This window comes from Podarcis melisellensis, assembly GCF_964234715.1.
Source record: "Podarcis melisellensis genome assembly, chromosome: 5".
NCBI lineage: Eukaryota > Metazoa > Chordata > Lepidosauria > Squamata > Lacertidae > Podarcis > Podarcis melisellensis.
The window spans coordinates 63,675,304-63,702,169 of NC_138537.1; the positions used below are offsets into that span (position 1 = coordinate 63,675,304).

The 26,866-nt window shown below is 43.7% G+C and overlaps 2 protein-coding genes across 2 annotated transcripts in view; one reads left to right on the forward strand and one right to left on the reverse strand.

Annotated features, from left to right (window-relative positions):
- Positions 1–307: 307 nt before the first annotated feature.
- ANKRD1 (ankyrin repeat domain 1) lies at positions 308–10,966 on the forward strand. The gene is made up of 9 exons (XM_081913044.1): positions 308–479; positions 3,770–3,949; positions 6,180–6,317; positions 6,409–6,516; positions 7,365–7,463; positions 7,996–8,094; positions 8,261–8,359; positions 9,718–9,816; positions 10,311–10,966. Exons 1-9 carry the CDS (start codon positions 453–455, stop codon positions 10,419–10,421), a joined length of 960 nt encoding a protein of 319 aa, XP_081769170.1. The 5' UTR covers positions 308–452; the 3' UTR covers positions 10,422–10,966.
- Positions 10,967–13,195: 2,229 nt separating this feature from the next.
- The window catches only part of RPP30 (ribonuclease P/MRP subunit p30), a 15,067-nt gene continuing 1,396 nt past the window's right edge, over positions 13,196–26,866 (reverse strand). Inside the window, exons 3-10 of the mRNA XM_081912529.1 lie at positions 26,333–26,407; positions 24,687–24,758; positions 21,520–21,609; positions 20,669–20,785; positions 18,391–18,420; positions 17,799–17,836; positions 15,768–15,847; positions 13,196–14,224 (exon numbers count right to left, since the gene is read on the reverse strand). Coding sequence (XP_081768655.1) covers positions 14,118–14,224; positions 15,768–15,847; positions 17,799–17,836; positions 18,391–18,420; positions 20,669–20,785; positions 21,520–21,609; positions 24,687–24,758; positions 26,333–26,407 — 609 coding nt within the window. The 3' untranslated portion in view covers positions 13,196–14,117. The remainder of the gene's footprint in view (positions 14,225–15,767; positions 15,848–17,798; positions 17,837–18,390; positions 18,421–20,668; positions 20,786–21,519; positions 21,610–24,686; positions 24,759–26,332; positions 26,408–26,866) is intronic.

Below are 26,866 nucleotides of genomic sequence, written 5' to 3' on the forward strand. Positions count from 1 at the left end.
ATCTGCAGACAGCTGTCCTACTGGGCACTGGACAGACAGAATGGCTAGCATTGCTGAGCTATGTAGTCATTTGCGAATGGAATGAAGCTCTTGCGTTTCACAGTGATTCACATATGCAGCACGGTTACACTGCAAGACTCATCCCTTTCCCCCCTCCCTCCCTCCCGCCCCTTGACACTAGATCTGGCTAGTTAACATGCCTGGAATGAGAAAGCACCTATCTCGGAGCTGGCGGGGCTGAGGGCGTACTTGGATTCCCAGGTTGGAAGATTATCTCACTCCAAAGAAGTTCTTCCAGCAATATATAAGCTAAACTAGATTGGCTGTATCTCAGTAAAGCTGCCTTGGGTGGAGGAGGCATCCATCCTTAAAGGAGTACCACACACAGACACACAAACACACACACACACCAAGAGGCCACTATCGTTCTTTGATAAGCAGCAGCAGCAACTATGATGATGCTGAGAGTGGAAGAGCTGGTAGGTACAAAACTCACCTTTCATAGTAACTGCTGTGTTAAGGTTTCAACTGCGTCCAGTTTAATTGTGCGCTGGGTATTACATTCTTCTGCAAATTGTCTCTTATTAATGTGGTGATTTATACCACTGAGAGAAGCTTGGCTGTTCTTTTGGTGGTAGTTTTAACCTGTGCCATGCATGATGACTTGAGCAGATTGTGCTGGGATGTAATTTGTCCAGGTGAGTTTGTGTGGTGGTTAAGAGCATGAGCTAAGAGCTGAAAATCCACCCAATTCAAATCTCAGCACAGCTGGTGGTTTTAAGAAGGCTGGTATCTCATAGTCTCAAGCCTTTATTGCATTATATCAAAAGGTAAATATTGTTGGCCTACCTTACAAAGTTGTAACAATGACTGAAATGACATGTGAGATGCCTTAACAACACAGGAGAAGCATTAATGAAATACTAAGCATCTTTGCTGAAGAAAATGGTCTAACTTTAGAGTAGTCCCAGAGTGTATAAATCAGATTATGTGCTGTAAATCATTATGCATGTAAGAAAAACGGAGATGGTTCTACCTTAGGAGATACAATGGAATCTTAAAGAAAAAAACAAAATAAAGGAAGGAAGGAAGGAATATCTGCTTATTTTTTTGCCATCTTTTGATCCAATGGGACCTTCAAGGTGGTTCAAAACAAACTATAACTATTATCTGTGCTGGGAACAGGGATGGATTGCAGCTCCTAATCTCATAAATTACATGTGATTCAACTCTTGCCAGCTGCATCCAAATTAACATCTAGGCAAAGAAACTCGTGAGCATGTTTCCAGCTATGTTTGAGCTGTGCCAAGCACGCAAGCTGGATTCAGAAGTAATTGGGAACAATTCTGGGCAGGATAATAAAGAGCCAAAAGGAGTTGAGTGGCTTAATAGGCCTCTTCTCACCTCTGATGTTCATAACTGCTATTGATGACAGGAATTAGTAATGAAAGAAGCAAGCACAAGGCAGGATTCTTTTGGACTCGCGGCATTCTTGAAAAGGTCCAATGAGTGCATTTCCTATCATTATAGTATCCACTTCACCCAGGAGTTGCCCAGTCTGTCAAGTAAGAGAGACATTTACTGAGTTCACTACTTTGCTAGAGGGGATGTTTGTCAAGCTGTTCTTGAGGACGCGATAATTCTTGTTGAACTCTCTAGTGACTTAAGTCAATGAAAATTGATCAAGGCTGCTATCCCAGACACAAATATCTCACAGCAAGTCAGATGAGTGGCTTACTTCTGAGTAGACATGCCTAGGACTGAACTGTTAAGACTTCAATCCCTGGAAGGGGTGGATCAGATTCTCAAATAAAAGTGGATTCCTAACAAATAAATGCATCTAAGCAAGAAGTTTGGAAATGAAATGCGTCTGGATCTAAAGATCTGCTCACTTTATCTTGTTCATGTAAGGGGCTTTTGGGCTTGTGCTTTTTGACAGCAGGTGCCCACGCTACATGAGGAATTTCAGAATCAGATGGCATAGAGGTCTGCTAATTAATTGGGGTGGGGGAAAGATGATAAAAAAACCATTGGGTTTCAGTAAGCTCTTGGGTTCACTCCTACTGGCTCTCAGAATCCTAGTTACCATCCCCAATTCAGCTCTAAAGTTAGTCAGGAATAACATACATTAGTCATTAGTCTAACTTGCTTCCTTGATTTCAGTGAGATGTAGTTGCAACTATCTTTAGCTTGCTCCAATGCATGCATCGTACTGCCTGATTATTGTACACACAGCACACTTCCAACAGGGAAAGAAAAAGACTTGATTTTAAATGTGATGTACAGAATGCCTGAGGCCACAGATTTACTTAGTTGTTTCTAACAGACAGGAGAAATTTTGTACCTGGATCCATATGCATACTGCTGCGTCCATGTATGTCATTTGTATAGCGTTTGTCCACCATGGAGAACTCCATTTTAAACTTACTCACTTCTCAGCCTATTTGTTTCCAAGGGCCCAGTTACCAGATGGTTACAAGATGCCTGCAGCCCAATAAGCGTCTGGTTAGTTCCGATCAATATGTGAAATTCAGCCCGCCATCGTTCACTGCTTCTGGGCCTTCGCCGTCCTTTTAGAGTTGCCAGGTCACCAATGCTTCAGTGACAGGAGATGGCACAGCTAAGACAATTCCCCTGACTGGGCTTAAGCCTTAGGATCAAGGAAAGCCCCCCACAGGTTGTGTATGGCAATTTCCATCAGCCCCAACCAGTACAACAATGGATAACTGTACAATGATAATTCTACCTGAGGTGACTGCATAGTAGGTGATAATGTTTAGGTCCAAAACATTGGAAGGGTACCAGGTTGGCTAGCCCTACTTTAGACTTAGCAACCCAATGCACCCTTGGCCCACAGCCCCCACACCTCCAAATCTCCTTTTGCCTGCCCATTTCCTTTCCCCGTGGAGTTCACATACCCTCCAACCCCTAAGCCCAAATATGTGGCTTTACCCTAGTTTTACTTTCCCCTGGATTTCTCCATTCTCCCGCCTGCAAGCCTGCAATGCCCATCCCATCCTCAAGTCTTTATTTTTCAGACCACTGTCTCATTGGGCCACTTGCTTCAGTAACCTTGTCTCTTGACGTCCTCTCTCTCATTCCTGTATTCCTGCCCCAAATGGCAGAGAGCTCATTGTAAGTGCTATAAGCTAAAGATAACCCAAGCTGCCTGCTTCAGCTCCCTTATTTCATTCTTCTCCAGCCTGGTTGCTGGACTCCAGCTGTCACCATCCTTGACCTTTGGCCATGCTGGCTGAGGACGATTAGAGTTGGAGTCCAGCAAGGTCTGGAGGCCACCAGGTTGGGGATGGCTGACTCATTTTCTCAGGCCCTTTCCTCAAGCCTCACCTTTTTTTCTTTCTGGTCCACTTCCTACTTTGCAGCCTTTCTTCAACCTCCTCCTTGCCTCTGACCTTCATGCTTCTTATCTCCCCTGAATACATCTTTCCCTCCATCAACAAAGCTTACAAAGCCGTCTCTGGGTCATGCGAAGGGTGTTAAATTGACAGCTTTCCTTTCCAGATGCTGGGCTATGCACATTTCTACCTGTTCCCTGAGCATTTGGAATCAGATGAACAACGTTCAGTGCCATGATTTCAACTTGCCCATTGTTTTCCGAAAAGGCACCCTGTCTTTGAGCCATCATTTTCACCTCTGTTTCCTCAGTATTTCTCGAGGGCTGCCTGCCCTGTCCTCACGTGTTAGCTCTGCTTCTCAATATGTCAGAAAGCAAGACGTTGACACTCTTGTACCATTGTTCCTTTGACAGGTGACAGGCAAAAAGGCAGACGGTAGAGAGACAGGAGATTTCCTCCCAGAGGACTTCAAAAATGGAGAGTATGAAGCTGCTGTAAGGTTAGAGAAACAAGAGGACCTGAAGACCCTCACGGACCACTCAGTTGCACGACACAATCTGACCTACAAAGAAGAGAAAGCGCTAGAAGCTGAGGTAAAATTGTGTTTCTTGTATATCTTTTTGCACCTCTGGAGCTCTGAAGTTTCAAATTCCTGTGATCTGCCCTCTAACTAAGAAGGGAGTTTAGTAAAATAGATAGGTCCTGATAGATGTACACTGGAAACCAGTAGAAAGATTCCCACCCCCAACCTCCAAGGTCTTGTTACATTGCCAATATGTTATTAACTGGGACTCAACATATCCTAATTATAACTAGAAAACCAGGAATGAGAGGAAATTAGAAGGGATAGGCCACAACTCCCTAGGGAATACACCTGTTTTACATTTAAAAACCCACGCTCTACATATTCAGTGTATTCAGCTAAGAGTGTCACAAACTACAGGATTGGGGAAAAGGTTTCTCTGAAAATCTGGGAAATGGCTACCAGTTATGGCTGAAAGCCGTGGATTAGAGACAAACCAAGACATTTCGGTATTTGAAGCAAAAAGTAAACCCAAGTCTCCAGGCAGATATCTCTCCTCTTCACTGGAGATACTGGGGATTAGGGATGGACAAATCTGTTAATTTCATTTTCTCATTTCCCCACCTGCATCAATTTGTGATTTATATATATATATATTTAAAAATGTTCTCATAAAAAATTATCACTTTAATGTAACTGTCTGCTATACATATACTTCCATGCAGTTTTGCCTGCTATACATATCCTCCCCCCAACAGAATGCATTTTATATGTTATTTTCAGGAAAATATGCAAACTTTGTCTTAATGTATGAATTACAAAAGAACTGCTGTGAAAATTCAGAGAAGTACAATTTTGTAAAGATAGCTTGTGTTTTGGTTTGCACATAGGCCAGTTTGCATTAAAATGTGAATCAAATTTCTCACCCATCTCTGCTGAGACAATTCACACTGAGACTTTCTGCATGCAAATAATGTGTTATCCCACCCCTCACATGCCAAGGACATATTGGGACATCTGAGTGTTCCTCCTTAAAACCATTTTTGCCTTCCATTTATAAGATAAGGTCATCTGCAATTGTTTAGTTCAGTGCCAACAGAATTATGCCCATCATTTCAAGAATGGCAACATTGTTAAAAATCTTCCTCAATGAGAACAAAATTTTAAGGTGGACAATAAAAATAAGATTCTACCAACCCTTCCTCAAAGATATATGAAAATAGGAAAGACATTACTGGAATTTAAATCCACAGACTTTTCCTTTGAAGTAGCAGATTATTGTGAGCTGGTGATTTAGCATGTTACAGCTTCCCTGGCGATGGATTATTCAAATGAAGAATTACAGAACAGGGTTAAGTTTAAGGGGATCCAAATTCTACATGGGTTTTAAAGGGTTTTGAATCAACCGCCCCTTCACCAGCCCAACACACTTTTTGCAATGAAGGTTCAACTTGAGACTTGATCAAGAATCACTCCAAAAAGGAGAAACAGTGAATCTGTCAGAGCAACAATCATTCTACATTTTTTTGGGGGGGGGGGTAAATTATGTCACTCTTTATCACCTTGTTTTGTGAAAAGCAAGTTGGGTTGTTACTCTACCTTAAAGATGTAGCCTGTGCTTTAAATATAGGCTGACACGTATTTATAACTAGAATAAATTCTAAGGAACATGTGACCCTGTGCTATGTCTGGATGGTTCCTTCATCACTTATCTGTCTTACATTTAAATAACTAGTAGCATTTTTTCAGCAGAATTTCAAGTGGTATCTTTAGATTTGAATTGGTGTATTGACATTAGTGTAGTATTAGTAGCTGAAGTAACGCCTTTTCTGATTATTTTAAATGTTGAAGGAGATTCCAAGGGACCCTGGAGATTGTATGTTGAAGCTAATGTTATTGTTCCTCATATTGCTCTAATTTCATGGCAGTCACTCACAGTCGCTACTTCCAGTGCCTTTTTTCCTAGAGACGTGCCAGAACTCACCACGAACAGTTCCCTTCTTCTCTTAGAATGGCAATAGCACCCACCTGAGAGGTGCCTGAACTGAGTTCCATTGAGTTCTGGCAGGGGAAAAAAGCCCTGGCCATTTCCACCATTGGAAGTTGTATGACTCTGAATACCAGTTGCAGAGATTCACAAATGGGAGCAGGACATTTACACTCAGTTCCTGCTTGCAGGCTTTCCATAGGCATCTGATTGGCTACTGTGAGAACAGGATGCTGGAGTAGATAAAACAGTGGTCTGGTCCAGGAGGGATCTTCTTATGTTCTTATTTGCTTTTGTTGTTGTTGTTGTTCAGATCAAGAAAAAGAAATTAGAGGCGAGACCAAAACTTGAGAGCTTGGAAGATCTTGAAAAAATCATTCAGCTGAAGAAAAGGAAAAAATTCAAGAAGGTTAAAGTGCCCATGGTAAAGGAGCCTGAGCAAGAAGTTATAGTAAGTTCAGGGACAAAATAGTCTTCTCTGCTGTCTTTATGGAGTTCCCACACACGGAACTGAACTAACTCTTATTTCTGCTCTTCATCAGACTGAACCTGTGGATGTTCCAACATTTTTAAAGGCTGCCTTGGAGAACAAGATGCCAATAATTGAAAAATACCTGGCAGACAAAGGAGATCCAAACGTTTGTGATGAGGTATGATTTGACCATCAATTTCTGTCCCAAATCTACTATAAGGCGCACATCTTTGATCTTAGCTTTAACAGTCATGGCTTTCTCAAAGGATCCTGGGAGTTGTAGTTTGATGAGGGTAGAGAAGGTTCTCTCTCTTTAAAGAGCCTGATCTCTCCCCAACCGCTGCTGTTTTCAGATCTCCATAGGGAGAATGAATGCCTCTCAAGCCAGTTTTTAAGAGGTTTTTATGTCCTCCTTAAAAATTATATCTTAAGGTTAAATTTAAAATCCACCACCACTCTGTCAGTGTTACCTTTTGAAGCAGATACACTTTTCATGGTTAAAGTATTCTGAACTCCCAAGACAGGAGAGCATTGTTTCTTTAAATGGGCATTCAAGCAATATCAAAAATCTATTTCCTTGTGCTTGTCGTGTTTTGTCTTCATGAATTTATGCTGTTTAAATTGTACAGCTAAGAGAGCCTACTGTTACTGAAGAGTGGCTTATAAACTGACAAAACTAAACAAGTTAAGTACATAAATGCCATACGGGGCTGTTGTTAACAAAAGACTGAAATTATGATTTATCTGGCATTGTATACATATCTGTACATGACACCATACATGGTAATGAAAGAGAAGGCCTTGCCTTCAGGAGCTTAATTGAAACGAGGGGGAGGGAAGTTTAGCGAGGCACAAGAAGGAAATGTAAAACCTTACATGTGCATGTCTTGTTTTGGTAAGGGTGAGACGGGCGGGGTTAATTTATGTGTAAAGTGTTTTGAATATTCAACATGCTAAGGGTTGTATGATTTATTTCAAAGCCTTGCAGGTTAAAATTGACCACACTATGACTATTCCTTTTGACAGTACAAGCGCACAGCCCTGCACAGAGCATGCTCAGAAGGGCACCTGGCAGTTGTGGAGAAGTTAGTAGAAGCAGGAGCCCACCTTGAATTCCAGGATATGGTAAGTGCTCATTGGACACATGCAGAGTTCCTTGGGTTGGTTCACACAGACACACGTTCACTACTCATCCACTGTAACCATCAGCAAGCGATGCCTAGCCTGTTGCAGATGGAACCACTACAGTGGTACCTCGGGTTACAGACGCTTCAGGTTACAGACTTCACTAACCCAGAAATAGTACCTCGGGTTAAGAACTTTGCTTCAGGATGAGAACAGAAATTGCACAGCGGCAGTGGGTGGCCCCATTAGCTAAGGTTAAGCTTAAAAACAGTTTCAGGTTAAGAATGGACCTCCAGAATGAATTAAGTTCTTAACCCGAGGTACCACTGTATTACCTCCTGCTATCTCAAACACAAGGCTTTTCTTTTCAATAAAGTTTTTTATTTTTCAAAGTAATAAAACTTTTATCAACAATAACCAGGCACAAGTCTAGTGGCCAGGACTCATCAGGACATGAGTAATTAGGTGCTGAAAACTCACATCATATGTGAACCAGTTGACAAATATTTTTTATTATTTCCCCCTGGCGTAGCTTGAATCCACAGCTATTCACTGGACCTGCCGTGGGGGCAATGTGGAAATCCTGAAGTACTTGCTGAACAAAGGAATAAACAGGAATGCTAGAGATAAGGTAAGCTATTTCCGTTTGAAAAACTGAGGTGGGAAAAGTTAAAAGTGGATTTGCAAGCTGTTTGTACAAGAGGCCCTTTTAGATCCGAGCTTGTTGTTTCGCACTTTAGAATGCCTTGCCCTGCTTCTGTTAATTATGCCTCTCCCTGCCCTTCCTTTTCTACCAGTTGCTCAGCAGTCCTCTACACGTGGCCGTAAGGACAGGTCAGTACGAATGCGGGGAGCACCTCATCGCCTGTGAAGCAGATCTTAATGCCAAAGACAGGGTAAGTCAGGGGTCAGCAAACCTTTTCAGCAGGGGGCTGGTGTACTGTCCCTCAGACGTTGTGGGGAGCCGGACTATATTTTTTTGGGGGAAATGAATGAATAACCCAGAGATGCATTTTAAATAAAAGCACACCTTCTACTCATGTAAAAACACCAGGCAGGCCCCACAAATAACCCAGAGATGCATTTTAAATAGAAGGACACATTCTACTCATGTAAAAACATGCTGATTCCAGGAACGTCCGTGGGCTGGATTCAGAAGGCGTTTGGGCCGGATCCAGCCCCTGGGCCTTAGTTTGCCTACCCATGGGGTAAGTGCATTCCAGATGTGTGAGCCAGGCTGTAAATTCCACCATCCCTGACTATTAAGTCATGCAAGCTGGGGCTAAAGGAATCTGGCAGCCCCGGTAGCACCTGCGTGGTGGTGTTCAAAGGTTATCCTTTCAGCTGAAGGTCCATTTCCATAGGGCAATCTTTTCCCGTATGACATTCTTGTTAGGGCAAGCCTTATCAAACAACATTCCCATGCAGCAGAAGGGAAAGTGGATGTACAAGCCTTTCCCCCAACAAGGCTACATGCACAGGATATATAAGCAGCAAGAGTCACAACGCTGCTCAGAGGGATGCCAATGAGGATGACATGTGTCCACCTCCAAGGTCCTTCTGGCGGTTCCCTCACTGTGAGAAGTGAACTTACAGGGAACCAGGCAGAGGGCCTTCTCGGTAGTGGCACCCGCTCTGTGGAATGCCCTCCAATCAGATGCCAAACAGATAAACTACTACATGACTTTCCAAAGACATCTGAAGACAGCCCTGTATTGGGAAGTTTTCAATGCTTAATGTTATTTTATGTTTCTAGATATGTTGGAAGCTGCCCAGAGTGGCTGGGGTAACACAATCAGATGGGTGGGGTACAAATAATACAATTATTATAATACAGCACAAATCACTTCTCTAGCATGGAGAAGGAACATGCATTATTGCAGGAATTTGGTGATTGTAGCCCTATAGTCTCCCAAATCCACCAACCCCAGCGAGCATAAGCAAGAGTGAGGGATGATAGAGGTGCAATGACACCTGCAGTTTACGGACTCCCCATTGCTCAGTTAGTGTCTTTAGGGTAGTAAAATAGCAGGTGATTGTGATCTCTTAAAGGAAACTTCAGGGAGAGAATAGCAATAGTACTTAACATTCCTTTGAATCACCCATTTCAACTCAGCTTCACAACAGCACACTTAAATAATAATCATTATCACTATTGGGTGCAAGATGATGGTGTAATTTATTGAGTACTTTCACTATTACACCAGTAGAGCCCCAAAGCTCATTATATTCATTTTTGTCTCCTCTGTTCTAGGAAGGAGATAGTCCTATGCACGACGCAGTGAGACTGAATCGTTATAAAATGATTCGACTCTTGATCATGTATGGTGCCAACCTAAACATGAAGAACGCTGTAAGTATTCCCTAACTCTTTGCTCTTTTCCTAAGTAAGCCATGTTGAGTTTATAAAGAAAATCAGGACACTAGTTACTAAAATAAAAACACCAAGATGACCGCAGTAGGATTGGATTGCATCTAACTTTTGCTGGTTTCCACGTTCCTAGATTTTGCTGTCCACATTCACTTTCTAGTCTTGAACATTTGTGCTAGCAAATTGACTGGTTGTGAGGAATAGGTGCTATTGGGCAAGAAAGATGCACTTGTTGAATGGAATTAGTGTCTGCGGGGGATGCACATTCATTGCCCATGCAACACCCTCAAAGTTGGCATGCACCCAGAAAGACATTTTTGATGCATTTGTCACTTCAAAGAGGCATAAGCAGTCATTATTAAGAGAGCTTCCCACTACCACATCTGCAGAAAGTTAAGTCACAGAAACAGAATAGAGCAATGATGACATTTCAAGGGGGTGAAAATTAATGCCGTTTCCCTAACTTTCCTCCATAGGAGGGGAAAACTCCAATGGATCTTGTTCTGCAGTGGCAAAATGGCACCAAAGAAATATTCAACAGCCTGAAGGAGAACTCTTACAAGAGCTCTCCTATAGACACATTCTGAAGACTCAAAGCGTCAATGGACTGGACAGTTTCCTTGCAAAAAGCAAGATATCACCAATGTGAAGAGCAGGAGCATTATAAATGCTGCCACCTTCACAGAATACAAGCAATTTGTCCTGCTGCCTTTGCTAAAGCCGCAAGGAACCAAGAGGGTCCTGAAATACTTCAAAGGCAGTTTCGAGTGTTGAGAAGCCTCTGATTTCAAGCTGGTTTATTTATTTCTATTCCATCATTTCTCCCATAGTGTTTCTTTTCCGATATTTTCAATAAGTCATGTTGGTACTGCTGTTCTATAGAAAAAGACCATCTTACTAATGTGGTAATCTGAACCAGTCAGGAGCATTAAGCCCCTTTAAAAACCGCACACAAGCCAACAGGCTTTCAGAGCCTATTAGCAGTGTTTCCCATTAAACCCTCTTTCGATAGGCAGTATTTGTTATTGTCACCCGGTTTCTGCTGAATTGCTATTGTCAGAGCAAGCTGTTAAAAAAGCAAAGATCAGAGGGTTGGAGAATAGTAGTGAGAAAGGGGAAAGCAAAGTGGAATTTTAAAAAAGGAAGGGCTCTGCTCTTCTGCCGAAGTTTTTAATTCAGGCTACCTGAACTACATAAGAGGCAGCCAACATGGCACTGTCCTGGTGTTGTGGGATTAAACCTCCCTACCAACCCCATCGACTGGCCATGCTGACTGGGGCTGGTGGGAATTGGGAGTCTAGGAACCTCTAGAGGCCGCCATATTGGTTACCTCTAAATTGCAGTGTTCAAGACAGGAAGTTGGGCAGACGAAGAGGACGGAATCCAAAGACGAAGAGGAAAAGTTGCCGTTACTGTCGAAGCTCGATATTGTAACAAATGGTAGTGTATATTTGTATGGCTTTTTATGTACATTTTGTATTAAACCCTATTTAAATGTTTTAAAAGAAGCAACAGAACCGCTCGCTTTAATCTACCAGAATGTATTATTTCTTCATCTGAAAATGTTACGAGGGATAGAAGATGCTGGAGGCAAGAGTCGTGGGGGAAAGGAAGTAGACCTTCTTTGAATTCTGTGGTTTTACATATCAGGATATAACAACAACAATCTGTTCCTTAGCAGCTCTTAAAATTAGGTAAATACAACCTCAGATGAACAACACATGACATATTACACCATGATTTATTCAACAAAAATAAAGCCAAAATGTCCCCATGTAAAACTACAGAATTCAAAGAGGTGTAGTTTCCTTCTACCACGTGTTTGTGTGTACACACAACACACATTTCAACCAAGATGAAAAATTGGATACCATCTTCTTTGTTAGTAGGAGCCCTGAAAGTTATTAACTCTTAGGTCGGGGAAGAATTTTCAAATGTCACATTTCTCAATGACTTGAAGGGAACTAAGACAGCCCTGTCCCAAACCATTCCCACTGTCTAGCTCAGGTCCAGATTCTATAGAAACTTACCACCAGGCCATTTTATAACCGATAAAGCTCAAGTAGCATCTTAGTTGAATTAAAGGAGGAAAAGTCAGTGGCAAGAGGACACACACACACACACTTTGCAAAGTAAACATTTCTGAATGATTTTTAGTTTACTCAGAGATCAAAGCCAAGCTCAATCAGTTCTGCCAAGGCAAGAGTTTCAAGCGGCGATGCACGTCAGTTGCAAAATAAATATGAAATACTTTTGAAGCTGTAACAGCAACACCTGAAGCTACTTGGTAATAAGCAATCCTGACGTTATTTGCTGGCATTCCTGTTGAGAGTTTCAGGGCCACAGCCCACAAACAGCCATTCCTTTATCTTGTGAACCTCTCTGAGATCTTCCAATGAAGGGCAGTATATAATAAATAAATAAATAAAAATAAAAATAAATTAGTGGCACTAGCGAGCAGGCCTTTGGGACACAATGTAGTTGCAATGCAAACCCTTTCAAGCTCTTTGCTATTGGGGATCTAATTAGATGCAATGGAAGCCCAACCCACGTGCTAAGAATATACAAATTTCGGAGAGGAGAATTAGGGGCAATTTAAAGTGGAGAAGCAGAAGGAACAGGGCTGAGCACTCCAAAACCACCTATCCCAGGCTTCCTCAACCTTGGCCCTCCAGATGTTTTTGGCCTACAACTCCCATGATCCCTAGCTAGCAGGACTAGTGGTCAGGGATGATGGGAGTTGTAGTCTCAAAACATCTGGAGGACCAAGGTTGAGGAAGCCTGACCTACCCTCACTTGATTTCCTCCTGGGAAGGCTTGCTTCTGGCCTTGGATCCTAGTCGGAAGAAAAGGGGCACTTTTCTGCTAACCATCCCTTCTCTGCATGAAATCACCTCTGCCCCCCCCCACCCTGTCTCCTTTGGACGGCAACCTGTGTTCCAGAGCACAGTTCTGCTAGTGTCATAACGAGAAGATCCTTTTAATTCAAACCCTTAATTTAACGCAATAAAAAGAAAAGCTCTTAGAACTTCTTTCCCCCCTCACACACACACCTTTGGGGAGAAAGCCAATTACAGCCGTGCCTTAGGAAACTGAAGATAAAAGGGCATCACGTGGAAGAATAGACATTCCAAGGTAATGAGACAGAAAGCACCAGCCAAGTCTTAATTCTCTTGTTCCCGTCAAGGTGAAGATGGCTGTTGCAGTTTCAGCTGGGCAGAAAGTAAGCTGTGTCTTACATGCGTAGGCAACAATCTTGTTAGTCAATGGCAGACGGCCTTCTCAGTGGTGGCGCATGCCCTGTGGAACGCCCTGTGGAAATAAACAACTATCTGATTTTTAGAAAACACCTGAAACCAGCCCTGTTTAGGGAAGTTTTTAATGTTTGATCTTTTATAGTGGTTTTAATATTCTGTTGGGAGCCACTCAGAGTGGCTGGGGTGGGGAATAAACAAACAAAATGGCCCCTTGCTCAGGATGTGAAACAACCATTGTGCATGTTCAAATAGTTTTGAGGGGGGAACAAATACATCAGGCAATGGATACTACACTCAGCTGCGGTCCATCCACTGCTGTGGATAGGAAAATGGCAGACCATGCTAAAGAAAAACATTGAAATTTACCAGTGGTGAAGCAGGTTTGTTGCCGTTCCACAAACAGCTAAAAACATAGAAGCAACAGCAATGGAAACCACTCTAGTTGTACGGCACCCTAATGCACGTTGCCCAAAATGTTCCAGATGGTCAGGTCTCCCTACTATAGACACACACAAGGAACGGTTAGCAAACGCATAACTTCAGCTCCCACTGCAGAGTACGCAACTTCTTTCCCTGGGCACAAACAATAAAATACGCTCACAGCTCCGCAGTTTGGAATTCACAGTTGCAACCTGTGACTTTAATTCGGTGGTCAGGTGCCAGGAAAACTCTGCAATCATTTATGTGTGCGTGCATGAACCGATTTGATAGCGATCAGGGTGATTACGCATCTAGGGAGTTTCGAGTCCTAGAAACTTACTGAACAAAAGGGTTGGTAAAAAAGAAAGCAAGTCTTCAGTACAAAAGGCTTCATCATAAAAGGGAGTGTCCGCAATCTCCCATTCCTATTCCAATGGGAAGCGTGGAACATTATCTTCTATCCTGGCATCCACAGTCAAGTCGCTCCACTGAGGCTTACCGACAATGAATTGTCAAATCGTAAAGCACCCTATTCTTATCAAGCCATGCAACTGGGTATTTTAGAGGTTAGGGGGTTGATGGGCTCCCCTGAAAAGAGCCTTCTTGTCACAAAGCTGTCTTGGCTTTTTTACTGACTGGAGTAGTCTCATCTTCCTCTGTGGCTCGGTTTTTTTTCTTGGTGTACACTACTCCAGAGGCAGTCTTCCGGGCTTCTGAAATCAAAATGGAGAGAGACATTTAGAAAGGCTCCCCCAATTACAAGCTGCTGGCTTGCAGAACTGCACCTGGAACGAGGCACTAAGTGCACAAGGCAAGGGCTGCACACCACTGTGCTATAGCGACTTCAACCAAGGAGACCACACCTGTACAACTAAGGGAGCTGATCTATTGCAGTGGCAACTGCCACCATCACCATCATGGCAGCGTTTTTCTATCAAAAAAGGGACCAGATGGATGCCGAGCAGATGAAATACCGCACATGAACAGACCCATACAGGCCATACATTATCTTCTGCCCTGGTGTCCACAGTCAAGTCGCTCCACTGAGGCTTACCCACTATAACCAGGCAAGATAGGCAGCCTTTGCATCATTATTAACACTGCCACTAATTGGGCAGGTGAACAGGGCAACTCAACCGGCTCTTGCAAGACACCCTACAAACTAGGTTAGCACAAACCATTCTGTGCGCTCCCGAGCTCCGCAGACCTATAAAGTCAAAGCACTTATTTGGAACCATTTAAATGAAGGCAGTGCTGACACATCCCCTGCTCATCCAGGACGGTAGTCTAGGCCAGGAACCTGTGGCCCTCCAGCTGTCATTGGGACTCTAAAACTTCCCTCAGCACCAGCCAGCATGGCCAAACATCACAGATGAGGGGAGATGTGCTCCAACGTCTGAGTGCATCGTGCCAAGCAATCCTAGTCTAGGGAACACGGCGTTTTAAATGCCGAACTGCAACAAAACCAGAAAAGGTGCTCTGTCACCGTTTATACCACTCAGGGTGAGGGCCTGGATGGGTGGAGGGTGTGGGGGAAAGATGTTAAGCTACTCAAAAGCCACAGAGTGAGAATCTGTTGGCACAGAATGCGGCCCACTTTGTGTGATGGACAGAGAAGGAATGGTTGGGCTGCATTAAGTGGAAAAATCGGGAGGGAACTGCTGCTCAAACCACCGGTTGTTTATTCTGTTTCAATCTGGTTGAACGTTTTATTTACTTTTACCTAGGTGTTTGGTTAAATTGGAAATAATTTTGATGCTGTAGTTTTGCTTGTTTACCTTATGGTAGATTGTTAAATTGTTTCTTGGACCTGTTTATACGATTTTGTAATTTATGTATCTTGCCTCCCCCTTTTCCCGGTGACTTTTCCTATGACTTCTGCTCCCTGCTTTGGGACTGAACACATTCACTGAAGTGCGGGTAGAAATACTATAAATAAATAAAGCTAGAGTTTTACATTAGCACAGGTATACAATATCCCCCCTGTGATTTTAATATGTTACAATAAGCCCACATTGCACTTTTTAAATAGACATTATGAAAACATTGCTTAGATTTAGGTAGGTAGCCGTGTTGGTGTGACGCTATATATATATATATATTGCTATATATATATATATTGTCCAGTAGCACCTTAGAGACCAACTAAGTTTGTTCTTGGTATGAGCTTCAGTGTGCATGCACACTTCTTCAGATTTGTTAACTTTGGACATTCTTGCAAATACGTTCGTTATCCCAGTTACTGTTCCAGCTTACCTCCATGAAGAAGGACTGCTCGGCCATTCGTAGAAACTGCTGCCTTGGCAGTGCTTTCAGACAGGCCAAACAGCCACCCTCTTTCCACTTTCGTTAAGGATATTCAAGCACAAAGAGGGCAAAACATGCTTGAGGCATAGCTAAGCACAGCTCCTCTACCAACCTACAAAAGCTACTGTGGCACACAGGACGGAGTATTGAAGTTGTCAAAGTTCAGCATGTTCAAATCACTCCCAGCTCCCCAGATATTGCAAGGACGGAAATCAGAATAACCTGTCTGACAAAAGTGCTTGTCAAATTAAAGGGGTGGGGAATCTGCAGCCCTCCTGATGTTGTTAAGACCACGACTTCCACCATCCGTTGCTATTTGTCTCCAGCTCCCAGCCAGCACAGACAGCATCATCATTCTAGAGGGCCACACCAATATTTTAACGTGGGGTGGTTGTGGCATTATATTCCAAACAGTGATCTGAACCACTTAGCTGCTTCTCTGGTCACAGGTGTTTAACTACAGATTCATTTTCATAATAATAATAATAATAATAATTTATTATTTATACCCCACCCATCTGGCTGAGTTTCCCCAGCCACTCTGGGCGGCTCCCAATCAGTGTTAAAAACAGTACAGCATTACATATTAAAAACTTCCCTGAACAGGGCTGCCTTAAGATGTTTTCTGAATGTCAGGTAATTCTTTATCTCTTTGACATCTGATGGGAGGGCGTTCCACAGGGCGGGCGCCACTACCGAGAAGGCCCTCTGTCTGGTTCCCTGTAGCCTCACTTCTCGCAATGACGGAACCGCCAGAAGGCCCTCGGCACTGGATCTCAGTGTCCGGGCTGAACGATGGGGGTGGAGACGCTCCTTCAGGTATACAGGACCGAGGCCGTTCAAGGTTAGCTAGGCAGGTTGGGATCTTTCTGTTCATTTAGTATTTTTGATGCAACAACCAAACATCAGAACCGAAACACCAGTACTAGATACCCGTGGTTCCGGTCTGTTAACGTTCCGTATGACTACAGTAAGCTAGTATACGACCACTGAGTGTAGAAGAATATATATCTGCAGCATTTACAGGCTATTGCACACAAAGGCATTGGGAGACTGTTCTATTTATTGGCTGCCCAACAAAAAGGAATCTTGAGGCACTGGAGTGGGGATGTTCTAAACTTTCTTAGAATGCCTTATCTTAATTGGCAACCCTTGCCCATTATTCTAGTAATATTATGGGTTGGCTCTTCTGTTTTCCACTTTGTTATACCTTGTGTGGATTGTACAGTGGTACCCCGGGTTACATACACTTCAGGTTACAGACGCTTCAGGTTACAGACTCCGCTAACCCAGAAATAGTACCTTGGGTTAAGAACTTTGCTTCAGGATGAGAACAGAAATTGCGCGGCAGCAGCGGGAGGCCCCATTAGCTAAAGCGGTGCTTCAGGTTAAGAACAGTTTCAGGTTAAGAACGGACCTCCGGAATGAATTAAGTACTTAACCCGAGGTACCATTGTATTGTTTTTAAAAAGGGCTTTTATAAGAGAAAATGTTGAATGTCACTCCCAACCCCAAACTATCAATCTGTCCTTGCTGAATCCTGAAGGTCCACTGTCAGCCAGGACCCATTTGACTCACCGTGTAAGAAAACCCCAGGAGATGATTTCCCCCCTTCCCTCCCTAGTCCTTCTCTTTTTCAGCTCCGCGCTCCCTCTACACCACCCTTCACAGACACCCTCCTTTTCAAATCACTGCTTTGTCTTCCTCCTCCATTTCCTTCGGCTACTTTCTCACCCTCCTAGCACTGCTTCAGCCTCACACCTTGTCTCCTGCCATCGCTACACAACCCTTCCTTGTCTCTGGGCTCTCTTGCGTTGTTTCCTCTCCAAACAAACTGACCTTTCACCCCTCTTGCAAAAAGCAGGATCATTTATGAGCATTCTGCTGCTGAGAGTTTTACCCTTTTCAAGGAGAGGCTAACGGCTGTATCTCAGGCAGCGAAGTTCTGAAGGTCCTAACAAACACACTTGAAAAGGATACAGGTTCGCCACATCGTACGGACCTCGTAGTTGTAGAGGCTGCAACGGAAGAGAAAGCCATTACGCATGCAGATGCTAGGTGACAAATACAAAACTGTATACGCTAGGGCAGTGTTCTTCGCCCCTGGGCCCCCAAATGATACTGGACTCCCAACCCCATTGGTCTGGGTCTGCCTGGTCAACGACCAGGGATTAGCTGTGCCTAGGAGTTGCTAGAAAAAAACAAAAAAATTACCAAATTTTAGGTAAAGGCTATGTGAGTTTCCCCAAACGAAATGGAGTGTGTGGGAAGAAGTGTGTGCAAATGCTGCCTGGTTAGCAAAAGATAAATACAAAGGGATGATCATTCAAAAGGAACCCAGGAAGCTACCAGAGTCAGATACCTGGTATATTTAGCTCAGTATTGTTTTCAATGACTTGGAAGCAGATCTCCAGGATTTTAGAAAGGAAGCAACCCCAGTTCTAATGGAAGATACCATGGATCGAACCTGGGATTTTCTGTAGGCAACCCAGGTCCTCCAATGAAGCACGAATATGAAGCACCCATTAGTCATTGCAGGACCACACACACACACACACACACACACACTCACCTTTTCTGCTGCACTGGATAAAACTATATTCTAGGAAATAAGGCAACACAAAAAAACTAATTAGTGGAAGTTTCTGAACGCATTCCCTTTCTTCTCTGAAAGGCTTTCCCCAATGCAGAACCACAATGTGAACACAAAATGGCACATTATAGACACACACACCCTCTGAGCAGCCTTGTGCCTTGCAGAGCACAATTCACTGTGCATATCTCACTGGGAAGCAAACACGCCATATGCACCTTTCTCACAACCTACAGTGATTCCTTGGGTTAAGTACTGAATTTCTTCCAGAGGTCCGTTCTTAACCTGAAATTGTTCTTAACCTGAAGCACCGCTTTAGCTAATGGGGCCTCCTGCTGCCACCGCGCCTCCAGAGCACGATTTCTGTTCTCATCCTGCAGCAAAGTTCTTAACCTGGGATAATATTTCTGGGTTAGTGGAGTCTCTAACCTGAAGCGTCTATAACCCGAGGTACCACTGTAAAGAAGAACTCTGGGGAGTGGGAGCGAGTCCTGTGGGCACAGGGGAAAGGACTCAAGGAAATGATTCAATATTGGTGATTAATCAAACCAAGACACTGCTATAGTGCACTTGAATCAGGATTCTCTTAAGCTGCATGGACCGAGTGATTACAAGTCAATGTGCTGCAGAGATTTGAGAGGTGAAGTAGGAGCTAATAGGCCAGGGTTCAAAGCCCTCCTTAGTCATGAAGTTCACTGGGTGACTTTGGGGTTGTGACTTTTCCTTAGCTTAACCTACCTCGCAGGGTTGTCGTAAGAATAAAATAGTGTGTGTATGTACATGCCTATGTGTTGGGGTGGGTGGGGCAGAACCCTATACAGCCGTACCTGTTCTGGAAGTCCGTTCGACTTCCGAAATGTCCGGAAACCAAATTGCGGCTTCTGATTGGCTTCAGGAAGCTCCTGCAGCCAATCGGAAACCCCGTCAGACATTCGGCTTCCAAAAGAACATTCGAAAACCGGAACACTCACTTCCGGTTTTCAATCATTGGGGAGCTGGAACGCTCAACTCCCAAGGCGTTTGGGAGCCGAGGTATGACTGTATGCTGCTTCAGCTCCAGGAAGGAACAGTGGGCTGTAAATAATAAAAAAACATGGCATGGACTTTGGAGAATATATTCTCAGAAAAAAACTGGAATAGGTTACGTTATTTCATGCAAACCTGACTCATCCTAATTCAAAACCACAACATCCACGACCGGCAAGAACAAAATGAGGAATAAGACAAGCACCCATTCTGCTTTTGTTTGTCATGGGCATGGGGGTGGTAGTCTGGGGCCCATCAGCTGGGGATGGAATGGGCCCCCACCCACACGAAATAGAACTTCGCTGACCCCACAGGCATGCAAACAAATATTGGTCTGACAAAGAAAAGTAAGCAGCACAGGACCCATTCTCTGTGGCTTTCAGGGCCTATTGAATTAATTAGCTGCTTAGTTGAAGCAGAAGAAAGGGGGAGGGGTTGGTCTACTTGAGAAGGGGTGGGGAACACTGGGTCCCTCAGATATTGCTGAACTACAATCCCCATCATCCTTGGTCACCAGCCATGTTTGCAGGGGCTGATGGGAGTTATAGTTCAGCAGCATCTGAAGGGTCTGAGGTCCCCTACTGAAATCTTACAATCTCGCGAAGTTGTGGATTACTCTTAGGACGGCAGCAGGCTATGTATGCACCATGCGGTTAAAACAACAACAACAACCCCAAACACTTTCCTGTTTTAAATACGTAGGAAAGAAAGCGATGGAGGACCTCTTTTCTTTCTATTACTTTCCACAACCTCCTCCACGCCAAAAAATAGCCATGAAGTCCTGAGGTTCTGTTCTGAGAGAGAGGGAAGGTTTCACAGAGGCTAATAAAAAGCACCCTCTTCCTGAAGCCTCCCCCCCCCCCGGAGCCCCAAACAGCATTTCAAGGCTCCTGTTTTAGGATGGCCCAAATTCTGCTGAGAAGACACTCTTGTTAAGGGCCAGTGACCCAGACATTTCCCCTCTCCCCTTCCTTCAACAGGCAATCTGATGTTAATAGTCTGCCCTCCTTCAGGAGTTCCGCAGCTTTCCTGAGAAAGTTTGCAAAGTCAGAAACGTATCAGTTACACCGAGCTCTCAAACAATGATCATTTGCTGCGGTGATCGAAGACCAACAGAAGGAAAAGGGGAACAGTTCAAGCTGCCTATTCTTAATTCAGAACAACATTAACTGGAAGGGGGGGGGAAAGTTCTGACGAAAAAGAAGTGGGGCAAACCCATTTTGAGCCTCACCTTCCCTCGGCAGATCTGCATCAGACTGAGTGCATTTGAAACCGTGTATCTTCTCATTGTGGAGTCTTTGATGGCAGGCACATAAATAAGTTCAAAGTAGATGCCTCGATCTATTGCCTTCACATGAAAGAAAAGCAAACAGAAGCTGAAGGGAGTTTGACACAGTCAACGTCTCACAGCTATTGTATATTATTGATGTGTTTTCCCTGCTGTCTCATCTCCTCCAAAAAGCAGAGGCACCCAGTGGGACAAAGTTAATGGCTCTCTAGAAAAGCAAAAGTCCCTCTTCCTCCTCCTCTGCTACACATAACATAAAAAGGACACAGTATTCCATGCTCCCGCACTTGGGATTTCCAAACTGTAAAGTGTTTGGCAATTCCACACCTCTGCAAATCTGGTATTGTTTCTTCTGGTTTTTTTTTTAAAAAAGTTTCAACAGGAGAATTTGGATTTTGGCAGGGTGTATAAAAGTCCAAGCAGTGCCACAAAACCTCATGCCCACCTTGTTAATTAATTAATGCTATTTATATACTGCTTAATTACTGTAGAATTCTATCCATTATATTTTACCTGCCCAATCAGAATGAATTTCAGGAACCAAAAGAGTCTTACTGAAAAATACAAACTTTGAGCTGCCTGGCCCCCAAATGTGCAACCAAGCATTCCGTTTTGGCTGCTGTAACCCTGATTTAAGAATCCATTGGGTGCCTGGGCTAATATATCTGTGTTTCTAACATGATACCCGAGCTGCTTCTCCACAGAGGACAAAACTGTTAATGGACAAGCAGAAAAACGAAAGGAGAAAGAAGAGGAATGTCAGGACTGCGCACGACATTTGCAGGCCACCTTACCACATTCACAGAAGGTCTCTTGATGTAGAACGGCAGCTTTTCTGTTACGTTGATGCACACAATATCTACGTCTAAGGTTGTGCAGGCCACCTGTATTGCAAATTTGAAAGCAGAGGGTTACTTTTTTTTTTTAAAAAAGGCAGACACTGACATACTTGTATAGTTTCTCTACAAGTTCTAGTATTGTGCCCTGCAGCAGAATAGCTGACAGGAAAGCAATTGTTGCCCAAGTGTCAAGGAAAGAGATGGGGGAAGCCGTGGCCTTCTAGGCATGGTTGAATGGTAGCTCCCATCAGTCCTACCCAACATTGTCAGCTCCCATCTTCACAGGATGGAAATAAGCGGTTTTACTGGATCGCTTCTATTCCGTATGTTGATTATTCTTAGTTGAAAATTTAAGGGTTTCGTTGAAGCGAGAACTGAGTAGATTGGGTGGGCGTACAGAGAGCCTGATGGTTGAATCAAGTGCATGTGGGGGCTGTTGTGTTTACGTTATAGTTTTGTGTACTGTGAAAATGTGTATGTGATTTTGGAGACGGTATGATTATGTGTTTCTTTTTATAGGATGTACGAGATTTCCAAGATATTATACTATAATTATGCTGCATTTTGATGTTTTCCACAGGATCTGCTTTTGTGGCTCTTAAGTTGTCTTTACAAATGTACATTGTCTAAAAACATTTATTGCTGTTTAATTATGTAATTTAAAATACGGAACTGCTGTGAGGTACAGAATGCAGAATCCGAACTGCATTTCTTATATCGGCACCATTTTCTTGAGATATACAAGCTGTTTAGAGATTTCTGTTGACATGCGAAGCGGTATACAGTGGTACCTCGGGTTACATACGCTTCAGGTTACATACGCTTCAGGTTACAGACTCTGCTAACCCAGAAATAGTGCTTCAGGTTAAGAACTTTGCTTCAGGTTGAGAACAGAAATCGTGCTCCGGTGCCGCAGCGGCAGCAGGAGGCCCCATTAGCTAAAGTGGTGCTTCAGGTTAAGAACAGTTTCAGGTTAAGAATGGACCTCCGGAACGAATTAAGTACTTAACCCGAGGTACCACTGTATAAACTAAACGAAGCCCAACAGCACCTGGGAGACCACAGGTTCTTCATCCCTTCCAATGGACCTAGTGTATTCTTCCAACATTGCATGTTGAGGTCAGGGCGGAAAGGGGTTAATCAGAGCAGCATTGAAAGATCTCATATGCTTAATGATGGTATGTAAAACCCTGGAGCAAACTTTCAGAATGCAAGGGAGGAATCCAACTAAAAAAGGTTATATTTCAGAGAATTTGGAGAGCACATACACTCCCTTCGTATAATATCAAAACATAGTATATCTATGGGCTTTCCCCTCTTGAGCGTCACATACAGTGATCCTTACAAGAACCCTGTAAGGCAGGACAGCATTGCAGAAGAGAGGTCAGGACAGAGGTTGTAGTTTGTCCAAGGACCCTCAGGGAGTGTCTAGGGCAGTGTTAAAGCTTGACAGCTAGCAATTTCCTTGCCACCAGAAAGAAAACTCAGCTGATTCCATTCTTGAAACCGTGGCAACATAATTATTCACACCATCAAAAGGAATCTTAAACAGAATCTGCATCAGCCAGGGACACAAAACCCACAAGAAAGGGAGTTCTTCAAACTGCAGCAGCAGCAACAACAAAGCTGACCAACATTCGTCCAGAACGATGATGTTAGAAAAGAAAACTTAACCGCTGGCTTTTGTACAAACTCTCGATTTTTCCATGACTTGTAGGGATTTAAAATACTAAGTATGCAGAGAAAAGAAAACCTTGGGGTAGGGGTGAGGGCAAGGTGGGAAGAATGCTGAAATGTGGCCTATTATTCTGGGAAAAAATATTTCCTTCCTTTAACAAGAGGCAACACTGCCATCTGCTGGATACAGGACTGCTCTCCATACCAAATATATCACTTGAAAAATCCAACTAGTTCCTGTCCCAGTGTGCAACTGTTGTACGTTTACAGTTTAAAAACCCCATATTGTTGCTAGATAAAGAATAGCAGTATTTTTTCTCTTGCCTTGGCATTCACCCAAGAAGCAGCGTTCAGTGAAATCTCTCCTCACATCAGAAAGAACAGAAATCTCCATTAGATCCCTGCTTGTCCATCGCTACAAGAAGCAGTAGTAGCATGCGTGTAACCCTGCAGGATGCATTTCCTTTGTGGGTATAAACCTTCTTGCAGTGGGAAAGACGAAAGGTTGGGACAATGGACATGACTCCAACCTCTGTACAACAGGCTACATCAGAGATTCTCATGCAGGAGAGCAAACAGGAGTCACTCTCACAGTTCAAGGCCCTTGAGGAGGCAGAGAAGTGAAGGGGGTAGCCTAGAGAGAAGGCCAGTGGATACGAGGTCTGAAGGGCTAAATGTGGCCTGTAGGCCCAAGACTTCCCAGCCCGATATAGAACTCTGAACACTCCAAAGCCCCTCACAAATGTGTTTGGACAACAGTATCTTGGCCAATATGAAGGAAGCACATGTCCGGCTACAGTTTTTTGTTATGTCGAGTCCAGGAAGTCTTCCTCATCAGATGCAGCTTGAGCTGTGGCCACCAAGGAAAAATGTCCCTTTGGGTCATCTGACATCACTGTGATGTCAGATGACTGACAGGCGAGCAGCTTTTGGAAGGCCCGTCTTAGCGAAAACACAGAGCGAGTCAATAATCTGCAAGTGCCTTAGGGAGAGTCACTCTTGGGCATGGGTAGGCAAACTAAGGCCCGGGGGCCGGATCCGACCCAATCGCCTTCTAAATCTGGCCCGTGGATGGTCCGGGAATCAGTGTGTTTTTACATGAGTAGAATGTGTGCTTTTATTTAAAATGCATCTCTGGGTTATTTGTGGGGCTTAGAAATTCGTTCATTCCCCCCTCCCAAAAAAATATAGTCTGGCCCTCCCCGCAAGGTCTGAGGGACAGTGGACTGACCCCCTGCTGGAAAAGTTTGCTGACCCCTGCTCTTGGGCATCAATCACTGAGCTGCCCATTGGCAGACCTGTGATCCACAGCAGCAACTACACCACATGAAGAAATAAAGTGTAGGATCAGGCATTAGCAGTGCCATTAACAGCTTCTGGGTTTTGCAACTTCCTTCACAATTCAAATGCTCGGGGTGGGGGGGGAAGGAATTTTCAAAACTTACATGAAAGAGTTTTCCACTCTTAGGAAACACAGCAAAGATGTCATAAAATTTTATGTTGGTAGATGTCGATCTCTAGAGCAGAAAAGAGAAAAAGTGTAACATTAAAAAAACAAAACATTTTTCAGACTAGCCATTTAAGCTGGTGCTTTAAGCCTGGCCATAGCCCAGCTCAGCCAATGCCCCAACAAACAGCAGGAAGAAGCCACTTGTAGCCAACATGTCTCCTCCAGCACTTTAAATCCAAGGCACTTTCTAAAGGGGGGGGGGAAATGCCCTGTTGACAAATGGAGCGTTTTCCTCTCTCCTGAGAAAGCAATTTGCATTCCAAGAGCTGGGGGAAGAGTTTAGAATACAAACTGCTTTCTCTCCATAGGGGAAAATGCTGTTTTCAAGCATGTTGGCTCCCAGAGAAGAGCTCACCGCTAAGACTACAAACCTTGGCTATAGATCTTGGTTGAGGAAGAGACACTTTAATCACGATACCTGGTTCAGATGATACACTAAGCCAAACTTGACTTGCGCTGTACTAACAGAACTGAAGGCAAGCAAAGCAGGATGAACGCCTCTGTGAGTGGGCACATTTGCACAGTCCTGGTAAATTGGTTTACCAAGTAAACCATGGAAAATTTGGTTTACCATGGTGTGCAAGTGAGGCCAGTTTTTCCACTGCTCATGAAGCCAGATTGCCGGTTGATTCATCCAACATTGGCTAGATGCAGGCCTTTTTTCATTTGGTCTGGGAGGGAGATGTCCTGACTGACTCCAGCTACAAAAAGCTGAAGCTGCTTCTTCAGCACAAGGGTGACTTGTAGACAACCATTTTCCTGAGAAAAGTTAGTGTCTTCAAATGGGCAAACAAATAAGTTTTTACTGCGGTTTTCTCCCCAGATTGCCAGGGTAACATTTCTTCCATAAATAACGAAAAGATGTGCTGGCAGGCAAATTACTAAAATTGTATTGTGAACTAGTAACTTTGGTAGACATTTATGAAGGTGGTGGTGATGTTCCATGCCTTGCCAACCATTCTTAAGTTTCTGACAATTCTGGAGCATTTATTACTCAAGAACTATGGATTTTCTTCACTGTCTGTAAATTTGACTTGACTTTTAAAAAACTACAAATTTAGACATTGGGGGCCATTCAAATTTCTCGTGGAAGAGAGTTCCAGAGGTCAGCAAAGTTGTAAGGTAAAGGTAAAGGGACCCTGACCATTAGGTCCAGTCGTGGCCGACTCTGGGGTTGTGGCGCTTATCTCGCTTTACTGGCCAAGGGAGCCGGCGTACAGCTTCCGGGTCATGTGGTCAGTATAACTAAACCGCTTCTGGCGAACCAGAGCAGTGCACGGAAACGCAGTTTACCTTTCCACCGGAGCAGTACCTATTTATCTACTTGCACTTCGATGTGCTTTTGAACTGCTAGGTTGGCAGGAGCAGGGACCAAGCAACGGGAGCTCACCCCGTCGCGAGGATTTGAACCACCAACCTTCTGATCGGCAAGTCCTAGACTCTATGGTTTAACCCACAGCGCCACCCGCGTCCCCTATAGCAAAGTTGTAGTCTATCACTATAAAGCACAACAGATTCTAAGCCACTCTTCTTCTTCTTTCTGTGAAATAGAAAAGGTTGTGAACTGCATCATAAGCTTACTAGAATATTGCAGTGCGATGGATCAGAAACAACAAGTGTTAGCCTCGATAAAATCTTAATTGGCTTGGATTTCCCCTGCAAAGAAGAAGAGAAGCAGCCGTGAGGGAAAGGAGTGAAACAGAAACCTTGGCAACATGCCTCCTACTCATCATTAATACAAAAATGAGGAATGATGCTGTGTTCAGAATTGGTGCCCACACAAATCTTGTATCTTTGCCCTTTCTTTAATTCGTCAGGAGTGTTGGCAACCAAGGTCTATTTTTAGTCAGACAAAAGGGCTATAACTGTGCTGTTCATAGTCAAGTAATAAGACCTTACACAGAGGACTCAAGGACTCTGCTCCTGGTGGAGAAGACTGTTACTTTTCACTAAAGACGCTTATAACTCCTGCAGTTAAGCAGCTCCTTGCCTACAAGCCCGTTTCCAACAACTTCACTCAGAATTACCCTTAAATTGCAATCCATCAATGGAAAGTGAGACAGCTGACCATTTCTGCTAATTACCCCCTGCTTCCTTGTTGCAATGCACTTTACG

Bases quoted from the DNA above. Each gene is read 5' to 3' on its own strand.
- ANKRD1 (XM_081913044.1), top strand. From the start codon at position 453: ATGATGATGCTGAGAGTGGAAGAGCTG. The intron at 6,318-6,408 runs GTAAGTTCAGGG...GCTCTTCATCAG, and splicing joins AGCCTGAGCAAGAAGTTATA to ACTGAACCTGTGGATGTTCC. The intron at 9,817-10,310 runs GTAAGTATTCCC...TTTCCTCCATAG, and splicing joins ACCTAAACATGAAGAACGCT to GAGGGGAAAACTCCAATGGA.